The 27,468-nt window shown below is 41.3% G+C and overlaps 3 protein-coding genes across 9 annotated transcripts in view; 1 reads left to right on the top strand and 2 right to left on the bottom strand.

The window, feature by feature from the left end:
• Flo2 (flotillin-2) overlaps positions 1-27,468 on the top strand; it is a 127,999-nt gene that overhangs the window by 13,749 nt on the left and 86,782 nt on the right. For 2 of the 5 annotated variants that reach the window (XM_076809057.1, XM_076809055.1), the window contains exon 2: positions 8,715-8,810. The exons of 1 other annotated variant lie outside the window; for it this stretch is intronic. Coding sequence is in view for 2 of the 4 variants with exons in the window: in XM_076809052.1 (XP_076665167.1) it covers positions 7,901-7,973 (73 nt within the window). In the remaining 2 variants the exon portion in view is untranslated. Of the gene's footprint in view, positions 1-7,636; positions 7,974-8,714; positions 8,811-27,468 lie in introns of those variants that run through there. 2 more of the 5 variants (XM_076809052.1, XM_076809054.1) reach the window with 2 other exon arrangements.
• Positions 555-11,615, bottom strand: LOC143367349 (glucose dehydrogenase [FAD, quinone]). 2 transcript variants are annotated; one of them, XM_076809047.1, is made up of 2 exons: positions 11,131-11,615; positions 555-4,268 (listed from the first exon to the last, which is right to left on the bottom strand). In XM_076809047.1, the coding sequence occupies exon 2, from the start codon at positions 4,034-4,036 to the stop codon at positions 2,156-2,158; it is 1,881 nt and encodes a 626-aa protein (XP_076665162.1). In that variant the 5' UTR covers positions 4,037-4,268; positions 11,131-11,615; the 3' UTR covers positions 555-2,155. The 2 variants fall into 2 exon arrangements, with proteins under 2 accessions (XP_076665162.1, XP_076665163.1); XM_076809048.1 differs by lacking the exon at positions 11,131-11,615 and adding an exon at positions 6,212-6,866.
• LOC143367350 (glucose dehydrogenase [FAD, quinone]) lies at positions 21,464-27,031 on the bottom strand. Of its 2 annotated transcripts, none has more exons than XM_076809050.1 (4): positions 26,869-27,031; positions 24,731-25,005; positions 23,842-24,155; positions 21,464-23,446 (listed from the first exon to the last, which is right to left on the bottom strand). In XM_076809050.1, the coding sequence occupies exons 2-4, from the start codon at positions 24,866-24,868 to the stop codon at positions 22,030-22,032; spliced, it is 1,869 nt and encodes a 622-aa protein (XP_076665165.1). In that variant the 5' UTR covers positions 24,869-25,005; positions 26,869-27,031; the 3' UTR covers positions 21,464-22,029. The 2 variants fall into 2 exon arrangements, with proteins under 2 accessions (XP_076665165.1, XP_076665164.1); XM_076809049.1 differs by having other exon boundaries at positions 24,731-24,972.

The following is a 27,468-nucleotide window of genomic DNA, read 5'->3' as shown; positions in this document are numbered from 1 at the left end:
GGATTTCTGTAGTTCTGGAGTTTGACCGTTATTCGTAATATGGAAATCTTCTTCAAACGGTAATCAAGCATATGCGTGGTATTGCGTTCCGACTAAGAATTGTAAGATTGTATCTATTACTCGTTTAAATTATCTAAGCATTCATTGTATAATATAGGTAGTTGCAAACCAGTTTCCCTATGATTAATTGATTTTTGCTTGACGACATAATAAGCAGAGATTATATTAAACGTGACAATTTTATTAGGAGAATTGCAAATGAAATCCTCGGTTCCCTATATTGCCTCTGTTTAAACGATTTTTTATTCAGCTTCGATCCTCTGTTTGTTTTTTGTATGTATGTTTGTATACATACTGACTCACTTCCACTAATCCAATTATCTTGAAACATTGCAGGCGTTCATAGCATATTACCATCGAAATTTGAGTACAAGAAAATAATTATTTTTTTAGTTTTTTGTGCATTTTAATGTAGTTAGTGCATTTTTAATAAGATCGTTTAACGTAAAAATTTATTTTTTATATATTTTTTTATCGAGTCAACTTTGGTTTTTGAGCGCCTATCTTTTACGTATGTATATGTAAGTCTCTACCATGATTTTTTATACACCCTGTGTCTATTCGTAAACTCAACAGAAATTGATGCTGCAGAGGAATTTACTTGTTTGTAACGCTTCTCTTGAAATTTGAGTAAACAATTCTCAGAATATGCAATGGTAAACAGTGATCGATTCCATGGTGCTAACTGGTTTGCCCATGATTCATTTAGAGTATTTATTTGCACGAATTAATATTGCGATGGTCTTTTATCGCTCGATTTTCATATGTAAACGTCCAGGGCTAAACCTGGAAGCTGATTTGTTTGCCCTGTTCGCGAGTCCTCTCTTTGGTATGAACACAACTTTTTATTTGCACAGGCACGAATGGGCGGCGAGTTAGAAATTTATTGGCAATCTCATCGTGACGTAGGGTTCAACTGTAACGCGTTTCATTGCTTTTTGTATATTATTTATTTAACGAACGTACAGTGAGGGGATTATACGTTTCTGTTACGATTTCAAACGAGTTTGCAAACGTGCGACAGGTCGTCATTTTTTTAATTGCAGTTTTACAGCGTGGAGGTTACGTAATAAAGTATGGCACAACATAGACGACGCATTTTACCTGAGACATGAATATTCTCTCGTTAAAAAATAGATTGTAAACATTATCAAACACGGATCGAGCTCGGAAAATATTTTTCTGAATATCGTTTCGGTGGAAAGTCAAAAGAAATTAACTCATTCAGATTACATTCTGCGTGTACAGACTTTTCTTTCGTACTGATCTGAATTCAGAAGCATAGAAAAGTTGTATTTTAATTTCGATAATGAGTAATAGGTAAATTACAATTGACCGCGAATCCTTAAGTCAATAAAATTGTGAAATTTTAACGGGTGAGCCACTTGTTATGTTAATTGAAAGAAAGTATGCTCAGTGCTATTTTCCGCGGGTTTGTCAATGCAGAAGCAAAATGACGGAAAAACCTGCATCTATATTATTCAACCGCAGCGGTTTTAAAAAATCCAGATAACCTGCGCATTGATTCTTAATTTCCTCGTCCACATACAATTGCAGGACAATAATGTTAGTGAAAAGTTTTCTTCAAATCGCTGAGAAAGCAAAAATCAACTGTCGAGTCTAATGCCGATATTGCCTATTTCTAGCACAGATTCCGAACTTTCAATTTTGGAAAATGAAGAAACACAAAATTCCTAGCAGAAGTATAGCACTAATTACCATAATCTCTTCCTAACTGGAATTTTAAAACTAACTCATATTCCTTAATCGTTAGCTCAGCTTGCTTTCTCCGTAATAATACACTATTTCACACCAAACGTTTCCCAACTTTACAATCATATTACAGTTACGTTAACAAAATATCATTCTTATATACACTACGTACATATATTCAAGATATCACAATGCAGGCGTGCAAAGGCCTTCGCAAACATTCGACTCATTAACAAAACATCAATCGATCATCAACAAACAGTTCCCACGTTCATATTTTCTAAAAAGCATCGAAGGTATTGTCCCAGTGTTTTGTCGGAAGTGTTCGAAAGCAACCCCTAACGACACTTCGCCGCTTAGAAGGGTCGCCGGTACATCGATTTCATTTGTTCCTCGCACTCCCCGCGGCCAGCCAATCATTCTTCACAAGATCCGCGCCCTTCTCCCCGATCATAATGACGGGCGCGTTCGTATTGCCACTAGACATCGTGGGCATGATGGACGCGTCGATCACCCTCAACCCATCCACCCCGTACACCTTCAATCTGTAATCGACGACGGCGTTGGGGTCGCTGGGAGGGCCCATCTTCGTCGTCCCGACCGGGTGGTAAATGGTCATCGAGATGTGCCGAATATGGCACTCCCAATAAGCATCCGAGGCGAACTTCAAGTGCCTGCATCCCGGCAATTTCAGGCGATGCAGCCTCGAGCCGAACTGCTTGAAGACCTTCGCCTCGCTGACGCGCAACGCCATCTTGGCGCCCTCGACGAGGGTGGCGATGTCCACGGGGTCGGAGAAGTAGTTGGCATCGATCAGGGGACTGTGGAAAGGATTGGAGCTTCTCAACCTAACTGTGCCGCGTGATCTGGGCCTGAGCAGCAGGGGCATTATGGTCCAGGCGTCTTTGTTCGATATCGGCCTGTAGACAGTATCGTACACCTCGTCAGTGATGCCCAGAACCTTTCTCACTTGAACACCAGCGTCCGAGTTGATCGACGCTGGCGCCATGTGCAACTGGATATCTGGGTAATCCATGGACCGGTTCGCGTACTTCGTATTAACGAACGCGTAACCCTCTACGCCGCCGAGGGTGGTCATCGGACCCCTGCCATTAGCCACGTAATGCATCGTCACAGGGGCGGCTTGGAAGCGATCCTGCACGATGGCCACGGGCTTGTCGATGAGGAACGTCAGACCGCCCATGCCGACGTGGTCCTGCAGATTGTCGCCTACCCTTAGATCCTTCATCACTGGTATCCCGACGTGCCTCAAGTGGTCCTTGGGTCCTATGCCCGAGAGCATGAGGATCTGAGGGCTGTTGATGGCACCAGCCGAAAGAATCACTTCCTTCCGCGCCCTGACCATCTGCTTCCGACCGTCCCTCACGAACTCCACGCCGGTAGCTCGCATCGTCAGCGGGTCTATCACAATTCTAGTCACGTGGGAGTTCATAGCAGTATGGATGTTCCTTCGCAGTCGGACTGGCCGGAGGAACGCCTTCGCCGTGGAGCACCTGCTACCCCTCCGGATCGTCCCCTGCGCGATCATGAACCCCGTCTGCCGCTCTCCATTGATATCCCTGTTCTCGTACCCCATCTCGACTCCAGCCTGAACGAATGCCACCACCAGCGGCGTCTTCCACGGCGACTCCTGCACGGTCAGGTAGCCGCCCGTCGAGTGGTAAGGACTCCTCTGCAGATAGGGGTTCCTGTTGTCCTCCGACTTCTTAAAATAATAGAGGGCCTGGTCGTAACCCCAGCCAGGGTTACCCAGGGACTCCCAGTAATCGTAATCGTGCCTGTTCCCGCGCACATAGAGCATGTAGTTCAAGACACTGCTGCCTCCCAGGACTTTGCCACGCGGCCAGTTGCAACGGCCACCCTTCATCGCCAGGCAGGCCTTCCCCGTGGGCTCTGTTTTGTATTTCCAGTCCAGCTTGCTTAGCTGTAGGTAAGCAGCCAGCGAAGGCACGTCCGTCACTTCGTTCTCGTCTGGGCCAGCCTCCAGCAGCAGGACGTTCCAGTCTGGTATTTCTGAGAGTCGACTGGCTACCACTGCCCCCGCCGATCCTCCACCCACTACTACAAAGTCGTATTCGGGGTACAGAGGGTACCTGTCTATGGCTCGACTCTCGGGGTCCAGCTGGTCGTAGCGATAGTAAGACAGACCAGCAATTAGCAGTGGGATTAACCAGAGGCTCGTGCCCACCAGGCCCAGTGCCCCCTTCAGGGCGGAAGTTACTACTATCGTACTGAACACCATGCTTCACAAATTGGAATTTCTTTGGCTCTCTTGAACGAATTTTTAGGCTTTCGAGTGATTTGGTTGGGTCGCGTGTCATCACTTGGGGCTGCCCAGTGTATCAGGAGACAATGTCGGGGGGTCGCGTGCTGATTTTCTCGATCCTATGCGCTGCGAATAGCACGTGCAGGGGCATCTTCTTCATCGTGTCGTGGGTGTCACTGGCAGGTCGTTCATGGAGGGGTTCGTCCTCCTGAAACGAGAGGGAATTGTATTTTAGAAATTATTTCGGCGGTGGATTTGAATTCTAAGAATATGTAAATTTTGGTCTTGGGTGGGAGGAAAGGGCAAGTGAAAGTGGTTCGTGCGGTTTTTAAGTATACCGAACGGTCCGCCGTGCAAATTTATTTTCAAAATAAATATCCCGAGAGCCATTCGTGGGTAATGACGTATATCTAAGCTATCTGAAAAATATATTTGCCACGTCAAGAATTCTACAACTCCTTCAGATTATTTTCGAAATCACTGGAGTATGCTTGTAATATACGCGGTCACTCGTCATTGTCAGAATCCTCTGGAGCAGTTGTCGGTGGATAAAAAATATGAAGTTCCATTTAAAGGCGTGACGGTAACCTTGACTGACATCTTCACACCTTCACCTGCAAAACAATTCCACGCCTCTGCTCGCCTTTCTCTCCAAACCGTACCTATAATTTTTCCGCCAAGTGTCTTTCCATTTATCTTGTGACGCTGATCTGTCACTTGATACGGATCATTGTATAATTTAACGCTGCCTCTGATAATTCATTCTTTTGAAATTTAGAGGCCCAGTGGAAAACAGACACATGCAACATATGCATAAATTTTCGTTTCTTTGCACCATTAATTCGTTTTTGCAATGCAGCATAATTCCACCACCTCTTAATATACCTAGTAGCATGTACGTTTGACCAAGCTGAATTATATTACACTTTCTTCACGCTAAAAACAAGAAATGCGTAGTGGAAAGGGACCCATGCCCCGTGACCCATTCAAATTAATTTTGCAACTAAAACTTGATAATAGTTGTCATTTACCATATAATTCAAGTACTTACCGCTTATAATAATTACTAAATATTATTTTTCCTTCAACTTGTTTCCCCTAAAATCATAAAACAGTGGCACGTGCCTGTTTCCCACTGGGCCCCTCAATTATGAGCCATTCAGAAGTACCTATTCATATATTCCAGTTTTCGCGAGAAAAATGTCTAGAGGAGCAGAATGACGAGGAATCAATTTCTCCGGCCTTCCAAGTAAGCGATTAATCAAATCGAAAATGGCGAGCTTGTTCCTACAGACAGAGCGCTTTCATTGAGTCGGCAAACGTTCGCTATGAATACCATCTAATTCATTCGGCGTTTTCACATGGCGAAAGAAAGGAATTCTTAATCATTGGCGTGGGTAGATCGTGTCGTGTACAATGTAAATTTAATCGAACGACGCGGAAGGACGTGGAAAGCTGCAGGAAATATCTAAACGTTTTAATCACCAGCAGGAATATTCAACGATTGAGTAGACATAATTTATGAGGAGCCCTGGGCCAATTAAATATTCCGCTTTTTTTTCACGTGAAACAATTCTGTGGATCGTGACTGATAGAATACTTTTCTCGATCAAGATACTGTCTTCGAGAAATTCGATTTCACTTTCGTTGTCAGTCAAGTGCACGTATTCTAGATGGCTTCCAACCTCAGTTTTCTGAAAAATGAAGCCGTGTTCGAAAAAAAGTTATTCCACAATTTCGACTTATTTTTGCACAAGAATTTATTTCATCTTCGCACTTGCGCCATACTTACCGTTTCATTTTGCCAATTTACCAGACGAGTTTACAGTATCGATTTTCTCGAAAACGTTGTCTTGTAAGGGAAGAGGTTTAAGAGCAAGTGATTCCTAAAAATATAAGTCGAAAATATAGAATAAAATTTTGTTCGTTTGAGGGTTCATGTCTTATTTTCATTTGATAAGGAATCAATCAGAGACCAGAAATAATAGTTATTTCTTAAATTTTTTCGAAGAAAATCATTGAGAAAAAGTTAATTTTTATTCAAATGGAAGTCGGTTACGAATAACGATTATCGATGACCAGATTTTTTTTTTGGTTACGAATAACCATTATCGTGGACGAGAATTTTTTAATCAGGAACACTATGTATACATCTGTGAAATGCCAGTCGTTAGACACAGAAGTGTCTGCCGCGAAAAGCCAGCCAGCGAATCGTCGGAATTATGTCGTTGCCGATGGAAAACCGAGATGGTGATCTCATAACAGGGAAAGGAGAAAGTGTTTCATCGATGTAAACCTCTGGACGCTCGTTTCCTTCTACGAGCCTCCCGTGGTTACGTTACGTAGCCTCTCTCCCATCTGATCTCTGGCTTCGTTACGAGCCTCTCTATGGCGCATGGCTCTTCCTGACCGTGAAAACAACTCGAAGCAACGATCAGGAAGTAGACGCGAGAACGTTGCCAGACTATTTTCTAAAGAATCCAATTGATACCTACTGACCCAGGCATCGTGGAAGAAAGTACACCATAAAACCAAGTGTCTTTGGTGTTTAACCCGTCGAATGGAATCCTCGTCTAAAATTTGAAGCAATTCCATTGTTACTGAAATATACACGAGCCACTATAACGTTCCTAAGCCATTTGAAAGTCTCGAGTGTTTAATTTTTAATTCATTGCCAATTGGAGATATTCAAGCTAAGTGAATGTTGAATCGCTTTTTTCGTGATATTAAACGTCTCCACATTGAGACAGGCTCTACCTTCTTTCCGTCGCTGTTTCTGAGGAAAACACACGATGAAAGGGAGATCGCGGCGACAAAACGAGTTAGTTAGTCAGAAGTCGGTTAGAAATCGGCATTTGGAGCAACCTGAGTGGCCAGGCTCTCATTAGTCAGTCATCAGCGAACCGTGAAACACTTCGGAAGCAATCTGACTTCCAGCATTGATCAATTCAGAAGCAGTCGGTTAAAATGAAATAGAAACAGCCGAAGTACCTGGAATTAGCCGCAATAGTGTTATCTGGAAGGTAGAGGCTTATTTTATCAATCTGAAATTGAAATTCGATTGTGTGAGGATATAATGCTCCTCGCTATTCTAACGTCTATTTCTCTCAAGCTACAATTATTACGAGAAATTATCGAAATACCTGTTTACACTCGTAAGGGGGGATTCTCGTCTAACAGCTTCAAAAGTAACTCATATTTAAGATTTTTATTTTTGAAAAACTGTTGGTCATATTGGATTAAACTCTTTTGGGTTATAATGAGGCATCTTTAAACTTGCAGAAAATATTTTTTCATGTCGATCCTTCTTATTATTTATTAATTATTGTGGAAGCTTGTGAGCACCTATATCCGAAAAGAGTTAAATGCAATATTAACAATAGTTTTTTTTTTTTAAAAAATCAAATTTCAAGGGGTTGTTACACGAGAATCCCCCCTTAAACTCCATAGTTATGTACTTTCAACAGTTCAAACTGCCCGAGTTAAGTGACGATTAAATCGTCTCACGAGACAAGCAATAAAGAAATAAAAGAAACCGGGAAATCTGCATGCATCGCACCAAGGTATAAAAAACTCAATGGAAACGCTAAATAACTGAGAAATGATTTCTAAATGTAAAAGAAGAACATTAGGAAACAAATCTATTCACACGATCACGATTATAATCGGAACAGCCACGAGGTTCGATAAAAAGCTCCGTCGCGTATCTAGATCGTAAAATTGCCCCAAGATTTGCATCAGCAATCACTGGAACACTTTTCCGCCACACGCGCACACGCCAAAGAACGCACAATTTTCTTCAAGAAGAACCAAACTCTCTTCACCCGAGAAAGTTTCAAGATGCCCCGTTGCAAATCACCGTTCAACTTGCCATGGGAAACGCAGTCGAATGATGATTACGAGGAAGCAGAAGGTAGAGAGATCCGTAGACAGTTAAATAGACCCGTTCGACCGCGCAGGGCTACATAGCAGTGCGTTATGTTGGATCAAAACAGTGAAAGAAAGAAAACCGTGCCGCCATTTAATTCAAGATATCTGCTTTCCGTTCAGTCCTACAAAAAAATGTCCAAAACAAAAATTGTTTGTATTTTCACGCTAAACAATTTCGGTATCTTCAAGATTTTTCATATCTTTCACCGTTTTCGAGTTATTAGAGAAAAACATAGTTACCTCGTATATTTGTTAACATGTTTACCAAACTTCATGTTGGTAGTCAGAACAGCAATATTCTTCTGCTACTATAATGCACTATGTACATCGAAATGGCCCTCCAGAACCGCGCGAATAGTGGCGGCTTCCGGTCGGTGGTCGCAGGAATAGGAAACGCGGGCGTGCAAGAGGAAGGAACAAGAGGGCGTCGTTTCTGTTGTCACTGAATTTATGGATCCCGTAAGAAAGTAACGCGGAAGCTAGCCAGAACTTTTCTTTCTGAAATTGCTCGCCGGTTGGGCCGCGGAAGGAGGTTTTCCACTAGCTATTTTTCTGTCCTAGTATGCAGGCTTAAGTGATCTCTGTGCGTACTGTAATAATTATCCTGACAGTCTGGGCTCCTCGAAACGCTCAACGTGCTTGCCACGCGATAAAATCATTGGTTCGAGTAAACGTTGCTATTTAGCGACGCCTGTATCTGTAAAATCTGTTTTCTTTGTTTCAGGTAAGAGAGTTTTGACGGCTGTTTTCACGACGCCATGGGGCCATGTGAGTTTCTGCTGGAGCCTACGGTAGACTTCCTGTTCCCTCTGAACAAGGGGTATGTGTGTACAGTTTCTTTTGATGGGGAGATATGTTTGTATAGGAGAAGCTTGATTCTTCGAAGAAAGTGGATATTAATTTTTTCTGGTCTTTGGAGAGTCGTAGTTTTGGGCGAGGAATGATTAGTACTTATGGAGTATTGCGTTGCTGGAATGGAAGAAAGATTTTGTATGCAAATGTGGTTACAAGTAAATGTCAATTGATGAATAATGGAGGTAATGTTAGGGTATAGTAATAGATTATTGGTGACCCATGGGTGTTTGGTCTGAGAAATTAATAAGGCATTTATTATAAATGGAAATTAATTCTTCTGCTTGAACAGAAACTGATTCATAGAAAACTAGCTTTACTACTCGGCTTCGCCCGAAATTTAGATTCTGATTTTATAACATTTTTTTAATTTATTTTTTGTGAAAATAGTCACATTTATCTGGTTCAGCTAGGCATAATGGGCTGGCACACATTTCGTAACTCCAGGGTTTACCGTTCGAAAGTTTTTAGATGGCAGACAAACACACAAACGCTTTCTGCTTTAAGATGAAAGACAAATCTTCGATTTCGTTTGGATACTTAAATAGTATTCGAATAATCGAGATCTCCTGTACTTGTATTGTTAGAGACTTATATGTTTATTATATAGAAGGGCTCTAAGTAGAATACATGAAAAATTCTTTATAGTTTTTTTTATCTAGCATGAATGTACGTACCTTCAATATAATTTTACTATAGCTTCAATATGAATCATTACTACAATGGAAACGAGTATTCGTGATTTATGATTGTTTATTACACCTGCATGGACAGATATTTGCTATTTTTTGAAGGAGTAAAAGAGGAAATAAGGTTGAAAGTAATGAAAGTAGGTCCATCCTTTGCCTGAATTTCGTAAGTTGCGTAATATCCATAAAACCGGTCCCAAATATTTCGAACGAAGAGCCAGACACAGTATACTCATCGTCTGCTCGGAAATTACACGTGTCAGAAAATTGTGCACTTATCAATCTCACGAACACTGAAAATAATACAAATTTCTCAATACAAAAGTCTAATCAATACAATTCACTTTTCAAACCCCGTGGTCAACAAAAATTTCACTTAAAAATATGTAATTTGGAAGCACACGAAGTTCTACAATTTATTTAAGACTTTCACAATTTCACTAGTAGCAACTGTAAATCATATAAAATTTAACAGAAATTTTAAAAAATTCCATTTCTACAATCTACATTTCGCACATATGCAAATCTGTACTAAACAGCAATTATTTAGAGAAAAAAGAAAGTTTCGAGGATATTTACATTACTGGGCACCAGTAAAAATCTAAACTCTTTAACTCAAGAAATTTCTAAAAAATTCCACCGCCACATTTTAAATTCCACACATGTGCTAACCTGTGCTACAGTGACGTAATTAAAAAAGAAGACATTTTCCAAATTTCTCTGATGCGAAACGACACGAGGAGTTTCCTTATAATCTTGCCACTCCAGTACATAACGAAAGCGAAAGGCCTCTGAAGACATTACTCCACAGCTCTGCAACCTTGGGCTTCCGGTCGCCAGCATGAATATTTCATTCCCTAGTTCCCCGGCGTTCTCGACGTTAAAATTCACCTCGAATGCCGTCTCTATTTTCCAATCGACCATCCGAAACTACCGCGCACGGACTTCTCGTTCTTACACAATCAATTACGTCTATTGAATTTTCTCGCGCGCAATGGCGCGTCCTCCCGCCTCTATCCACTCACGGTCCCGCCACTTTACAACGAACACGCGACCTTAACCCTCGCACGGCTTCACCTGGGTTTTCCTGGACCCGCGCGTCACATTTCCAAGTGCAATATTAAATACTACTACCGAAAGCTTTAGAAATCGAAAAACTAAATTCCTCAAACAAAAGGAGCGAGTATCGTCCAAAATGCTTGTAGCAGAATAATCGCCAAGGTCTAAAGGGACCACTGATTCCTCTGTGGTCGTCCAAAGCATCCGCCGCTTAACAGTTCCTAGCACCCTAACCGCCACTTTATGACTGCGACAAAAAGCAATCGCGATCGAGCCGCGTGCAAACCTGCTCCCCGTAACAAAATTTACAACGACCTCCTTCGTCTTCGCGAAATCACCTGCATCCTCTCTCTCAGGACTCCTCCAACCTGCCCATCAGACTAAACTCTTCACAAAACCCATCCACTACAATGAAACACAAATTTCAGCTGTCCGAACCACCTGCCCCTTCACCGAATCGATTAATCACTGTACAAACCGATTTGGACTTTCTCTGTCAGAGGATCCCCGTCACACACTCGAATTCTTTCTGAACCTTACCTTCGACCTTCTCCGCTAGCTCCGTCTCGTGGAACGTTTCCCATGAAATCCAGCGTGGCTCCACGACATGGATCGTTGCCGATCGCGCGACTAATTCGATCGTTTCTCCAGAGGATCGGTAGCGCGCGTAACTCGGTCGACAGAGGGGGGATGTTGAAAGGATCTGCCTTCCTGGTCCAGTTGCAGCGACGAGGCCCGCGAACGGCCGAGGTTTCGGTGGATCGATCGAGCTCACCGGTAACTAGACGATCGCCGAGTGACCGCCAGGGAATCGGTAATGACACTCGGAAGAACGATACACGCGGTGTACTGTACCGATACTACGCTCCCTCCTCGTTTCACTCTCACCGTCCCTGTCCGGCTGACTAGTGGCGGAGTTTCTTCGTCCTTGTCTGAAAGGCTCCCAGCCGTACTTTGGCAGTGAAAGTATTCTCTTCCTGTGGTTACCTACGCACACCTATCCCTCCCCTCTAGCAATGTGGTAACCGCCGCCGCTCACACTGGCGCAGACGTTACCACCTGTGTACAGTACTCTTCGTGGCTTCTTCTACTTCTTTGCCGAGTTCCTGGGTTTTGCGAAGATCCGGTGGATAGCTTTGGTCTCTGTTTGCTGTTTGGGTGGTGGGGACTTTTTGGGGATGGTTGTTCGAAGGTGCTATTAAGTGAGGATTCTGGGGATTGCAGGCGGTGTTTTGGGTGTTTTATTGTTGCGAATGGTGTTTATTTAATGTAGGTAAAGGGAAGTAGTATGTGCATTGTTGTTTGTTACACATTTGCAGAAAATGTGATTGAATACCTTTCACTGGCTTTAATTTTAAATACCAAATGAAGTAAAATTTGTTAGAGTTCTTCAATAAATTTGCAAAGTTTCTGACAATTGTTCTACACAGGGTAGGTGTCCTAATATTTATGCAATGTACAAGAATTATTTTGCTTTTACTTCGTGATGTCTAGGTTGGTAATGCTTGACCCACAATTCTAATAGAAGGATAAGATTACGCTTGTAATGGAGTTGAACGAACGTGATAGACTTTCGTGATCAAATTTGTGAGTGATTGTGTTTGTTGCGAGTCTTGGAAGTGGTGGTATTATGGGGCTCCTGTGGAGGTAGGTCAGGAATACCCGAAAATTGTAAGAATTCTATTTTTTTGCGCGTAAATTTTCTGGGTAGATGTGAACAGAGTGATTGCACAGAAAATGGACAGTAACTTAATGTGGGGAAGCTTGGATTAGGATAATCCCATTTAGTGGTAGATTCTGCTATTTCCAGCTAGATTTCTTGTAAAGAGCCCGAGGAATGTAGTAAGAGGATACTTTCTTCTTTCTGGTCTTTGTTGTGTCGTTAGTTTTTGAAGAGACTATAGGGGAAGTTGGTTTGTGGTAGAATTAATCTGTTCACTTGAGAAAGTGGTTTAACTTGTAATTTGAAAATGTCTTCACATCGGACAGCTGAGTCACCTTAATATAGAAATTTAGTGATTGTATTCGTAAAAAAGAAGTGAATAAAGCATATGCTATGAATGAAACGAAGGAATTAACTTTTAATAATTTTCAAATAGAAAATATGAGTTTCCAAAGTATGTAGAGTTTACAGGAGATGAAATTTTTCTTACTGAAAAAGCCCATTTTCCAAAATCGTAGCAGATTTTTGTCAGAATAATATCTAAGGAACTCAAGAGAAAGTTAAAAAAGGTACTTAAAAGGTACTTAATTTGTTAACACAGAAGAGCAGTTTAGTTTTTAACGTGCCACAAAGGCCTCTCCAGGCACTACGTGACCGCCATCACGTTTAAAAATAGGAGAATACCGCTGGCCACGAGGAATTACGCACGAATTTCAAATATTAGGCGAAAGGGAGAAGAAAGTTCTTACAAACAATCCGGTTCGATGTTCAAACATGTTTCATCATGCCAGACGAACGATCTCTATGTGAAAAGTATTTTAACTTCTCAAACCTCATCAATATGTCACTGAAACGCAATAAACGCCAGTCAATTGTAATTTCAAATTTCGTTAACAATTTTCGAGATATAATCCCAAGCAATTTTTTACTATATTATTTCCTGCTTATGCGTTTTAGATTATTTCTGCGAGATGCCTATTACGTTTAATCCTGCATAATCGTATAAAACAGCATAAAAGTGTCAAATTATTTAGCAAAAAATATAAAAACTCATAAAAGATTATGGGTATGATTTACTAATCATCGTACCTACATACAATTTAGTAAGAGATGATTCCTCATAAAAAAAGAAGTAAAAATATAGAATAAATGTTTTTTACTGGTGGCTTAATTTTCGAGAAAAATTATATCGAACACGAGACTATGTATTTTGCACCTATTAACTGCGTGTTAAACATTTCGTACCCCCAGTTTTAGCATTAATTTTCTATCGACTTTTACTGATGAAGCCACATTAAAAAATAATGATAAAGAATAGATAAATTTTGAACAACGAGAAAAATACTAGAATTGTACTAGAAACGCGCTAGAATTAATTCGTAATAATTGAAATGTGCAACATTCCTTGCAACCCATTTTATAAAAAAACATTTTTAAATTTTGTAACACCTTTACCAACTGGAAATATTTATTGCATCCCTGGAATAAACACGTTATCACTTATAGCTCTTTCATTATTAGTACTAGGAGAAAATTATTGCAAACTCTATTTACTGCAGAAATTTGTAGCTCCCTAACTTGGCCAAAATAAGTTGGACGCGAATCATTTTGTGAATCATATTGCTATGGAAATTCTGCGTGGCACTGAAATTTCAGAGTGGTGCAAATAAATATTTCCAGCACTGTAGGTAATGTTTTCAGTGAAGCAGAGAGGGAGCGACAGCGCGGTGGAATGTAATTAACCGGAAAAGTTAAATCGCGCGTTGAAAATCTGTTGTCGAGTATGGGTATATCGGGTCAACGGTCTGGAAACGCGGTGAAGTAACGACCAGCTGGTCGTTCAACGTTCCTCTTCTATTTGATCCTGTTTCCTAGCCTCGATTATATCCGGTTTGCACGGCAGCTTGTTTGTCACACGCGTGCAATTTGTACGTGCCTATACAGACGTGGTGCTTGGTCCCTTTATTCCTTCTCGATTTCCATCCCTTGTCCAGCTTATCTAGAATTCGTGTCCCCAGTTTTCCCTGTTGTGGTCGGATGGATGCTGAGTAGGTGGACAGGTTCTGTGTTGTTTTTCGAGTTGCATTCCTTATCCAGTTCGTCTGAGCTTTTCTTATTCTTCCTGCGAGTGTCGATTGCAGACCACCTGCATTTCGGAGTTGTGGTTGGATGAATATTGATTTGCTGGGCGGCCCCTTGTATTTCTTTACGAAATCCATTCCTAGTTCAATTCAAACAAAATTCGTCACTTCGTTTTCCTTACTCTGCTTGCGAGTTTCAGCAGAGAATAATAACAGTTAAAATAACAGAGGTGGATTTTTTTAACCCACAGTGCCTTATGTACAAGATCTAAACTTAAATTTCTTCCATTTACCAGAGAGAAATGTTCTCACAAATGCTCGGAAGTTCTTATATAGGTAGAAGGAAGAACGAGTGGATGAAAGACAGGTGGGAGAAATAAACTATTAGGAGATAAAGTGAGATGCGAAGGTGAACATACGTACGCTAATAGAGTGGCACAGGTACTAATTGCATTTAGATGGTAGCATATGAAGTAAGATGTGAAAGTAGAGGTGGTCTTGGTGATTTTTCGCGATGGAGCTGCGTCACTGATAGTTATATAAACTCTATTTAACACCCTTTTTCCATTCTTTCTAATTACTCAAATTAGCGAAGAACCAGTTCCATGAGCATTTAATTTTGCAGTCGGAAATGTAGAATCTCTAGAGCCACAGTTTCATTAAATTCGTATTAACTGCAATCTTGCCATTAGGAGTAACATGTAACACCTTACATGGGATGAACGTTAGAAGCTCTTTATCAGAAGGAACTGTTGTTCGTTTCCAACACAATTAGTGCCATTTCCACAAGTTTCGTGAAACGTTGTGTAACTATAGCTCGCTGCTCCGCTTGGAATTAAAACACCCATTATAACTGCAACGCACACATCATTCAAAAGTAGAATTAACATTAGCTGTCTCTCATAAATCAACCTATGATTCATCAATGCTAAAATCTAATTACAGAGCCCTCATTACTCCATACTCACCATCAATCACATAAATCCACTTCTGCCTAATTCAAATCCCCAAAGCATAATATCAAAGTACATTTAATCTTCAACCCACTCACGCTGAAATTTAAATTCATACTTGAACCATTCTCCTTCGTCATTTCTTTTCTCCCCGTCACTTTGAGTGACGCAAGGTTTTGAAAAATACCCCTTCAAATCGGTCAGCCTTTTTTCTTCAGTTTCCTCCATCTCTCGAGTTCTATCCAAAGCAAGCCACGAGCTTCGTTTCTTTTTAAACTAAACACTCCACAATACGTTCGATACTTTCCAAATAACGACTTGGAAACACGCCAAAACCGTGCACGGGATGCAAATACCTCGGCGTGAAAACGCGCCGACGCCAGGTGAGGTGTTAATTACCCTTGGTTTAACTTAATCAGAGAGAACACGAATTCTTCCGCAACCTCGAGCGATACCATCTGCACGAGTCTTGTATCAAGATAAAATGCGAACACCTTCATAGCAATGGCGGAGCTTGTACTAGTTCCACTTCCGCTTGTTCCTGACATTGCCTCGCCGGCGGAGCGCGAAAAGTGACTTAAAAATCGCGCTACGCTGTAGGAGCTTCGTAAAAGTGCATATGTGTGTATGCAAGCACATTGATGTAGCGCGTGCCGCTTTCTAATCGCGCTGGCGCGAGTATTACGTGGGACCGATCAATTATCAATTATTACCGCGTTACGCACGTGTTACCCAGAGGCTGCTTCGCTAGTTCCGAACTTGCTGTTTGCTTTTGTCATATGGGCAAAGGTGAGGAATCTTGATTTAGATAGCTAGGTGACTTTCGAGTGGAGAGATCACGCCTTTGCTTGCTGAAAGGTGCTAGAAAGGGGAAGTTTTATGAGAATTAAACGACTCTGGCTCTGTTTTCTTTGTTTTCACCATTCTCTTGGCGTGGTGGAGTTTTTGCATGGCGTAAAATAATGATCTTTTAGAGTTTAGAATTTTCGTAGCGCACGTTGAAAGGCGGCGTGTGGTGTTTGTTTGTTTAACAAGTCATATGGTTGTGGAATTTGAAATTGGTTGATACGGAAGCAAGTGTAAGTTTCGAGGTGATTCTTTAGGTAATTTTGATGTTTGTATTTTTTATAATCAAATTTTTTGAAGGTGGTAATGGAATTTTTATGGTTCTTAAATATTATTAAAGTATTAGCTGTTAGAAACGTTCGGAATGTATTAGGAATTCCCTGTAAAGGCAACTGAATCTGTTGAATCCAAATGGTATATTCCTAATTTCAAAGAAACTCATATATAAAATTTAATAAGCACCTTAAATTAATCCTCGAATGATTAAATCCATAATTCCACCAAATCTACATCAAATTAAATTTCATAATTCGAAAGCTGGCAAAACGAAAATTTCTCGAGAATTTTATTAAACAAAGTAATCCACCCCAGCAGAAAATAGTAAAAAAGTTTCAAACTTTTATCTTACACCAACAAAATTATTCGACACCTCTATTCTTCACCTGGAACATTTGCAAACTCAAACTACACGCCGCCATGTTGACAAGAAAGTCATAGCTACAGGAAAGTGTAGTTAAAATCCTCAGTGTGTCTTTCTATCACCAGCCGACGAAGGAACGCGGCTTCGCTCGCTCTTGACCATAACGCTTTCTTTCATTAGTTATATTCCTTGTAAAATATTCTCGTGCCTCGCGCCTACGTGAATCGAAAATACAAATGGACAAGGCCCCCCCTCGTGCAAATGCAACACGACCACCAGTCTGACTTTCACTGACCACTTTTCTTCGCGCGATGTAACCCCGCGAATTCGTGAAACTCGTACGACTCCGGCGTTTCTCGCATTTTTCCTCCTCGACGCGAGAATGTCTGTTCATTAACACTTTGAGTGGCGTAGGCGTGTTTCCGCGCCGAGGGACTTAAATCCAGTGGTGGACAAAATTTGGAGATCAAATATTTCAAATACTATCATCAATAATAAATTCTAAACACTTGCAATAAAATAATATTTTTAATAGAACGCGAAATTTCGACGAATAAAATAGTTTTTAATTTGACAACCAAATGCACAAAATAAAATATTTTAGCTTTGTATTTACAATATTTCCGTTAGATAATTTTAAAAGGATGGAGGTGATGTTCTCGAAAATGGAATAAATTGCGAAATATTTCAAATTGTAAAGATACCCTTTTGAAAACCCAATTTTTTTTAGAACCCTTTGTGTTTGATTGGAGTTTCGTGTTCAGGCTAGAGTTGGGTTCGTTTAAAGTCGGAGGGCAGCATTGGAAACATCTACTTGGGCGAGGTCTAATGCCTTCCTAGTTTAGTTTCTCGAAACAACTGCTCTGCAACAAAGCCTAAGTACACCAAGATTTATGAGCTGCGAAATTGCAAGCCGGATGGGGGATTCGCGAATAAAGGAGACTGAGGCGATTTCACGATCGAGGAGATAGGGAAACCCGCGTGCCTCGAATCCTATTATTGCACAGTATGGCATTGTTACCGAGATTGGATTAGATCAAGAATGTATAATGTTTTACGCACGCAAACTTCGAGAAGATTAAGCGAAAGTAAAAGGCCTCCGACTATAGGAACGTTGCATTTATAGAATTCACGTCGCATTGTACAAAGTGTGTTCTTTATTTATAAGGAAGCTCAATCAATATGCATGCCTTCGAATTCTTCCCTCGTTTTTAGTGGATTCTTCATTCCATAGAACTTTGTTAATTCCATTGGCTAATACTTTGTTCTTTAATTGAATTTATAGCGTAGGATAGGGTGGGGCTAAGTCCCGTTTTTCTGATAACTGGTGTTATTTTGTATAAACAATAACTATTATGCTTTACGTTCACGAAGTTCGTTTGTTGATACTTTTATTTTCTGTTGAGTTATACCACAAAATGTTTGTCAATGCAAAATGGACTTCTGGCCCCCCCGCACGGGGCAAAAATTCCCTAATGTCTTTTCGTGTAATATTAAACTAAATAAGTAAAAAACTCTTTTCAAATCGACGAGTATTTATTAAACCAATTCTTTTTGGTATACAATATTGAAAGGAAAGCATAACTTCTTTAACAAAAAATAAAAATATAAGTCAGAGACTCACTTTGAAGTAAAAACTAAAAAAAAATTCCTCAACTAAAGCAAAAACACTTTGGCATCATTTCTTTATATTTTGGCCATCTTATTATGAACACAAATAATAAAATATACATTTTCAGTCTGAGGGACTTTGTGCCTCAATGGTACCTCTATAGTTTCTGCGATATATACTTTAGAAAATATTATCATTCAGCAATAAACAATATCATGCACACATTACTAAAGGGACATACAATCTTAACGTACTTGGCTGATACGCTTTTAAACTGTGGTTTACTTTGTATAAAACAATAAAGACAACGTATTTATTTTAGTATTTGATACATAAAATAACGAAGGCGTCGTGTAATTCGCAGGAACGTCCTGGAGCGACTGGCGCATCTGTGGTCAACTCAGTTTCTTCTCGCCTTTTACGTAATATACTGCCAAACTCAATACATTGTTTAGGAACAGAGATTTTGATTTCGGGACTTTCTACCCGCCGGACTTTTAGCCCCACCCTACCCTAGTGTCTTGATAGCATATTTGATATATGTATGTACGTTTAAGCTGCGGAGGTATCGAATACCTCAACTGAACAGCAAAGCTGTTTGGTTAGATTGAAACCCTCTAATGCTACTGAAACCCTGATTTTATTGAATCCTTCTAATTACGTTAGTGCTGTAGGTAATACTTGGAAGATTCAGATTAAACTAATGAAACAATCGTTGATAGGTCAAATCAATGTAGTCGTAGACAATGCAAATGGAAGCTTCGTTGCAATTAAGCTCAGTACTTCAAGTTTCACGACCCTTTGTATAATTAGAAACAGAAATCAGCCAACGTTTTGCATTTCTCTTGCACAAACTACCGTTCTTTTTTTTCTAAATTATCAATCAATAATGGAAGTGACATCTATCATCTAATCTAATCCATCTATTATTCATTGAAATGCGTAGAATGCACTCAGCTTTCCTACAAACATTTCTGTTTAGTCGAAAGTTCAAAAGCAAGGGCCTTCCTATGCGAGACACTTTTGTTCCTAATATTTTCCATCTTTTCTCATCGTCCTTTTAATTGTAAATCAACATTGTCCCTGCCCACAAAAACAAGTACAAAAAATCCCCCGCCTGAAAGGGGTTTTAACTGCCATAAAAAGCTTCAACGTGGAAAAGGAGAACCACCACCCACAATTATCCTACCGAAGGATACGCGTGTCCACTGACAGACTACAGGATCCGCGAAAGTAACCAGCTACGTCGCCAGTTTGAATGTGAGTCGGCCATAATGGATGAGACGAGGAAGCGGAAACGGTGCCGTAAAAGTGTGCGTGAGAATCAGTATCCTGTAACGAGAGTTTCGGCACGGAACCTGTTACGTAAAGCTGGTTGTTTGCCCGCGAAACGAAAGTCGAGCCGCAATCTCCGCTTCCGAGATCGTCTGCCTCGCGATCCATCGATCACCGTGGTCGATCTAGAGTTCATGGGCCTTTTCACACGAAACACTTTTGCGAATAGTTTTTCAGATATATAGTCGCATGGCAAAGATAACAGTGGGTGTCTAAAGAAAAGAGGAACGTACTAGAAATATTTATTGCAAAAATCTGTGTTTCACTATCTTGGCCAAAATAAGATACGAATGTATTAAAATTAAAATTCTTGTACATAAATTTCAGAGCGGTGCAATAAATATTCCCAGCACTTTATAGCGCGAATATATTCGAAATACTACTGGTCAGTCACAAAAGTAGTTTGTGGAAAAAAAATTCCTAAAACTCTGCATGACTTTCGAAGTAAAGAACCATCGCGCAGCAAGAGTTCCCGCTTATTAGGCGAGTCGAGCATTGAAAGCGCCGAGTGAGGAAGTCGTGCATCGTTTGGAATGACCGATAGACACGCGTCCAGCGAAAACTCCGCGGCTGATGTATGCACCTACTTAGTAGTCGATTTTTCGCGAGGAATATTATTACCATATATGGTTTTGTTCAACAATGGAAAATTGAACTTCTACATTGTCCATTAAATCTCTGTGGCAGTACTATCAATGAATAGGCGAGGTTATTTCGATGGAAATGAGTCCAAACACGACTTTATTCGGGCTAATTTTGGTTATAGATACCCACTGTACATAATTCGAATCGTTCCCGAACTCTGGAACAAGTCAAGATTTGGACAATACTTTAAATGCGTTCTAAAAAATATAGACACTCACAGTTTTAATATATAATACGAATTTTGGATTGCAGTGTGTATTTAGAACACAGTGTATATATAGATATGTACTATATAGATATAGTAACCAGGTAAAATTCAGAAAGGATGTGATATCGTTCAAAGAACCTTCGATAAAGTGTCAAAGCAATCGACTCGATTCGGACATCTTTTATCCTCGATAATCTATTAAATTTGTCATATGTAGAGTATAATATATTTGGAAGACTCTTCGGGGATAGATTCGTCACCAAGAAACAATGGTGGAGACAGGTGCAACAATTCCACATCTGATTTCTAAAACAGCTTTTTATTCGTATCTGAAACACTTAGTTGGACGTACATAAATACAAAAGTTTCGTTTCTGCGAACGATGGCACGATTATTATCTGTACACAGTCGTCTTTTTGGCTGACCGTACCGTGATGCTTTCGCAGTCGGTCGGTACTTTTACTGTTCGCATCTGTAGTGGTAGAATTATTTACAAGTGGTCGCTTTGGATAGCGAAATTAAATAGAGACGTATTAATAAATATAAGGTAGAAAGTTGTGGTTTTCAGCGTTGGATGCTAAGGTACTTATTCTTGGTCGGCCGAGAATGGCCGTTTAACAGTTTGGCGCGCGGTATAAATAACATTTTACAGCTAAATAAAACAGCACAGCTGCTACAGCCGCGTTGTAACGTTCGTTGGAGATTTCACGGCTGATCGGCGAACGAGGAAGTTATCGCTTTTCACACTTCCTTGCGAGTTTGCTTGGAAACTACGCTGCTATTAGACTAATATTCTAATAATATTTCATTTTCCCTGACGATAGACTCAGGCGAGAAAGTATGTGACAGGTAGAAACGAATTAATAGGTAAAGGGTATTATTTAGTCGTTAATTCCTTCCACTATTTCTAAAACTGTGCTCGAACGATTTTAGAAGTCCACGAACATTTTAAATGTAACAATCCGTGGGCGTTAGAATTCAGTGGAAGAGCAAGAGAAAATTTCTGACCGTTAAAAACACTTGAATGGAATTTTGTTCACTTCTGTGGGCTGTAGATCACCAAAAAAACTAGCACAGTGGTGCATTTTGTGGTATTTAATTTAGAAAACGAAAATTTCTCTGCAACACACATTCTGCTTATCAATTTAATTCTATGAACTCATGTGATATCAACACTTTGTGACACAAGGTTTTGAAAAACGACCCTCGGTCTATACTTTCGATGCTTCACAGAAAATATCTACGTGAAAACATGCCCAAAGCTATCAGTGTTTTCAGAATTCCTCCAACTCTATAATAAACCCTAGCACTGATAATGTTTCTATTATCCAAACACTCTTCCCCAAATAGTGTAAATCACAAACCTTGAATATCTCTTCAGTACACTACCAGACTACTCCCATCCATACAATCCGCTCAAAAACTCCGCTTATCAATCTCGTAAACCCACCACTTCTCATTGTCCACCTACGTATCGTTTCTTCCTGTACAGCCAATCCTCCTTGATGATGTCACTCGCCTTTTCTCCGATCATGATCGTAGGCGCGTTAGGATTCCCGCTGACGATCACAGGCATGATAGATGCGTCGGCCACCCTGACACCTTTCACCCCATAAACCCTTAGCCTGTGATCAACAACCGCTGTTGGGTCTGTCTTTGGTCCCATTTTGCAAGTGCCCGTCGGGTGGTAGATAGTAAAAGTGAAGTGTCGAATGGCGCACTCCCAGTACTCATAAGTATCGAATGGGTAACGATGGCAGCCTGGCATGCGAATGCTATGTGGCCTGGAGCCGAACCTCTGAAACGCAGTGGTGTTGGACAGCTCCATGGCGATTCTTATACCCTCCACCAAAACGTCCATGTCCTCTTTGTGCGTGAAATAATTAGGATTGATATCTGGATAAACCATAGGGTTCTTGCTCTTCAGGCGCACCCAGCCGGAGCTCCTCGGCCTGAGCAACAGTGGTAGTATGGACCAGGTCTCTGCGTGGTTCAGTGGCTTGTACATGGTATTATACACCCTGTCCCTCAGACCCACGATCTTCTTGATCTGATCGCCGCTGTCTGAATTAATAGAGCTGGGGGCGAAGTGGAACTGAACGTCTGGGTAGTCCCCAGTCCGATCCGCGTATTTGCTGTTGACGAAGGCCAGACCCTCCACCCCCGGGCTGGTCATCGGTCCACGCTCGTTCAAAACGTACTCTATCATCACTGGCATGGTCTGGAAACGGTCCTTCTTCAGGCTGATGGGTTCGTTGACGACGAACGTCAGCCCGCCGAGGCCCACGTGGTCCTGGAGGTTATCACCAACCCTCAGGTTCGATATCACTGGTATATTGAACTCTGTCAAGTGCTCTTCAGGCCCGATCCCGGATAGCATCAGCAGCTGAGGGGAGTTGATCGCCCCTGCTGATAGCACGATCTCCCGCCTGACTCTTACGGTTTGCAGGCGGCCATCCCGGAGGATCTCGACCCCCGTGGCCCTCTTGTCCTCGTTGAACAGTACCCTCAACGCTTGCGAGTTCATCGCTATGTGGAGGTTCTGCCTGTTCTTGATCGGCCTCAGGAAGGCCTTAGCTGTGGAGCAGCGACTTCCACGGCGAATCGTAGCCTGGGCTAGCATGAAACCGGTCTGGTTCGCTCCGTTTATGTCGCGATTCTCGTAGCCCAGCTCTTGGCCGGCTTGCAGGAACGCGATCGATAACGGTGTCCTCCATGGTGCTTCTTGCACGGTCAGGTAACCGCCTGTGCTGTGGTACGGCGTCCTCGCCAGATATGGATTGCGATTGTCCTCGGACTTGAGGAAGTACGGGAGAACCTCGTCGTAGCTCCAGCCCACGTTGCCTAGGCTAGCCCAGTTGTCGTAGTCGCGGCTGGAAGCATAGGGGATGTTAGGGGCGAAGAAGTTCTGTGGCGCAATTTAGTGCCCAATCTGATATTTGAAATTGCTGGCTGGGATACTCAGTCAACCTCTTGGGAGTGATTAGGAATTGATCAAACATACAATTGCAAATATACCGGGTGCTTTTGGTCAACTAGGTTTATGAATCTAGTGATCTACTTTGAGCGACGTCACCTCGATATATTCTAGAAAACATTGAAAGTTAAGCAAATCTTTTCAAGGTGCTTTTCTCTAATAACCTTGCGTGACTCAAAGTGTTAAGGAAACTCAAATTGTCTGGATAATTTCAGCTTGGAATATTCCTAACTTCCACTGCGGTGTCTCTAGTTTCTTCTGAAAATTTTATATCAATCGATCCTGATTTACCGATTACCGCGCACATAAATCATAGCGTTCAGCACGCTGCTGCCACCAAGGACTTTTCCGCGTGGCCAGTTGCACCTGTCGCCTGTCATGGCAAGGCAATACGCAGACGCAGTCGGTGGTGAAGTCTGATACTTCCAGTCGAACTCGGACAGCTGGGTGTAACCAGCGAGCAAAGGAACGTCTGAGATTTCATTTTCGTCGCCGCCTGCTTCTAGTAGTAGCACTGTCCAATTCGATACCTCGGATAGCCTCGATGCGACCACTGCCCCCGCGCTCCCGCCTCCTATCACTATAAAATCGTACGTTCGCAGCAACTGGAACATCAAACACAATATATAAATGAAATTCTATTCTTCATAATACTGAATTTGAAGCATATGTTCAATTGGTTAAAGATACACGAAAGAGGAAAATAATTTGTCAATAAACTAAATTTTTTCCTGCGATCTATGATCCATGATCCATGATCTGTTGTACCGACAGTAGGTAACAGTTTCCTTTCGCTAGAGACAGTGTAGTATTGTACCATGAATTTACTAACATTCAACGCAGAGTGTTCGAATTTGAATAATAAGTCAATCATTTGTGATCATCGTACCACACAGTAATCTCAGAATTGTACGCACAAACTAAATTACTCAGTTTAAATCTATAAAAATGAAACGAAGCTTTATTACTTCCTTAAACAGTACTCGTTTTTTATAAATGAATTGAACACTATGCAGGCTGAACAGGAGAGCCTATCTGTAGACCGAGATGGTATCGAATATCTAAAATAAAAATCGTTGGAATACGATTTTAGTATATTCGCGTTACGTGAATTTTTCTTTCAACATTCTTGTCTTTGGTTATTAAACGACCCCGCGTAGATTGAAGGTTCGAGTCAAACCTGGCGAGCGTTTGTTGGGTGGGACTCTGGATCCGCTTGATTGTAACGAAAGACGGTCAAGCCTATCGCTAGAAGGGGAATGAGGCTGAACCCGAGGACCGAAGTAGTACTGAGCAAAGTGGTCAGCCCTATTGCCATTTCCGTTCAATTCCACCCGGCGACAACCACTTCCAATAGCGTGCCATTCGACAGGATCAATGTGCTGCTCGAAGTTCGAAGGATGGGCGCAGGGCTGCATGAAACTTCACCATAGAAGTCGTTGTTAGAATATGTCCCTGTGAATTCAAACGATATCTTCAATGGTGGTCAATTTTTATGTCTCCGCGTCGATTATGGAAAGAGATCGCAGCAAGATTGGAATGTTAATGTTCCCTTCAATCTAGATTGTGTTGCGAATAAAAAATTCTTGATGGCAGGAAACTCGCGAGTTGTTTAATGGACGTTGCAGTGCTCGTTAAAAAGAGCACTAACAATAATGGTGAAGGTGCGTGATGTGAAGGCATAATGGAGTGTTTTAGAGACAGACGTAACTAATAATATCATGCAGAGTGGAGAATAGCAAACGGTACGGTGTAACGGATTCTATTCATAACTGGACTTCCACTGCATTTTTATTTTTTCGAGGAGATATGTGCAGAATTGTTCAGTGGCTTTGTAGAATACTACGTGCTAGATAATAATTGGAAGCTTCTTCTCGAATATGTACGAGATCGTGTGATTCATTCGTAAAAATACTAGTTCCTCAAATTGAAGCAGGCACCATGATATCTTCGGATTCTTTAAATTGGAAGGAATAAAAACCTAGATATAGGTTTTATCTCATTTTTCATTTTGTTGATTTACCTCGCAAAGTATTAGTTATTATTTTATGTACTAATCATACACCTTAGCAATTATATATTGTAAATTTTAAACAACGACTTTAAAACGTCAATAATTTCATTCAGCAGTTATCTCAAAACAAAAGTTTTGGGGTTACGCCACTATTGCGCTGCTAGTCTCAAATAAGCTGCTATATAACGAAACAATTATTTGAGAGACAATATGATTAACTAATGAGTAACTATTGAATTGAAGAACGTAGGTATTCAGAGTGAAACGTATGATTCCGAAAATGACAAGGCAAATATAAGGACGCGAGTCGTAATGAAAGGTATTCGCAATGCCATGTACCTATATATTTACTGTCAACTTGCGGTAATCAAATTTCGATCAGTTACTGTTCCGTTATGCCGTCTATTCTGGTTGAATCATCTGCACACAGGAAGTCTGCCAGGTTCCCTTGCTTCGTTATTCCAATTAGAATTTCATATACTCCGGATGAAAGTGTTCTCACGCTTCCTTCTTTTCTTCTCTGAATTTCAAGTTTCAAATCTTGGCTTAAATCGCAATAGAAGAGCACATAAGTGAAAGACAGCAACCTAATCTTTTAAAACTATTTCCTGCTTGCTTAAATTTCTCCTATTTCTCCACTAAATATAGCATTGCAATTTATCCTCGAGTAATATTCAGAGATAACCGCAATAAATAATCGTTTCTTGATTATTTTCATTGTGGATAGAATTCACAATCAATGTTATCAAGATTCCACGGTATTTTCATGCACGAATTTTAATCAATGCTAATGAAATCCGAAAGACTTCCCGTGTACGTCTTATTCCGATATAACCTCGGCTTAATCCGCTTAAATAACCTGCTTTAATAAAATTTATGAAATAGAACGAAACAGAGCAGAAAGGCGAATAACCACAAGAAATGTTACCGTATAACTGTTACAAAGCCAATCTACAACCAATTATGTACAAAACTCCGAAGTAAATTAACACAAGTGTTACATACTGCACTCCATTGATACTTCAATCCAACCTTTATTTCCAATTTTAATAAAACTCATTTTAATCAAAGTCATTTTAATAAAACCATCATTTAATCCAGAAATACACCAAAGCAATTCGTTTACACGTTTATCGGCAGTAAAAGAGACGAATCGGCGCACGTGCAACACCCAAAGATTCTCACTGTACGTTTTTCTTATTTCCATTCGACGAGGAGCAGCGCGAAGGAAAACCAGGTCTATCGGACGATCACTCGCGCGATTTTCACGGTCACTCTTTTTTCTTCGCGTTTATCCTACTTACTGTACTTTCTCATGGGTCCCGTACTTTCCCGCGTGTCACGGCCGCTTTTCTGTACCGTAGCTTCTCCGTGAAACGCATCGGGCGAGGACAACTCGTTGCCGAAGCTTGCGCGGCGATCGGGTCGCGCGTACGGTTCCCTTGGCGAACGACACGGTGTATATGGTTGCAGCCGATCCGAGAGACCTGGATGGACACCGTGCCCAATACTACCGCGTCCCGGCGAGTGCAGAGAGTGAGAGCCAGGTGAGAGAAGTTCCCCCCTGGGTAACTCCTTTCAATGCCAGCGTCGAAAAGCATGGCGCGAGACCGAGTCGGGCGACCCCGTGCCTATCGTTCGGGCGCTCAATCTCTAGACTTTTCTCTTCTCCAATGGGTTGCCGTGAGCGTACAGGTACCTGCTGTATTCGGGGACGTGGTTTTAAGTACAGAGGAGTAAAGCGGAGCCTGCATTGTGAGAATGTCCACCTAAATTGGAACATTTTGACCTAACCGCGACTTGGAAAACTTCGCCCCTCAGCCGCGCCCCAAAAACGCGTTTTTCTTATATATCGCGCTTTCTATATTTGTTTCTCCTTGTCGCATCCAGACCTGACCTAGCCT

The sequence above is a fragment of the Andrena cerasifolii genome, chromosome 3, assembly GCF_050908995.1.
Source record: "Andrena cerasifolii isolate SP2316 chromosome 3, iyAndCera1_principal, whole genome shotgun sequence".
NCBI lineage: Eukaryota > Metazoa > Arthropoda > Insecta > Hymenoptera > Andrenidae > Andrena > Andrena cerasifolii.
The sequence above is the reverse complement of the archived record's forward strand: the minus strand, read 5'-3'. Positions and strand labels throughout refer to the sequence as shown.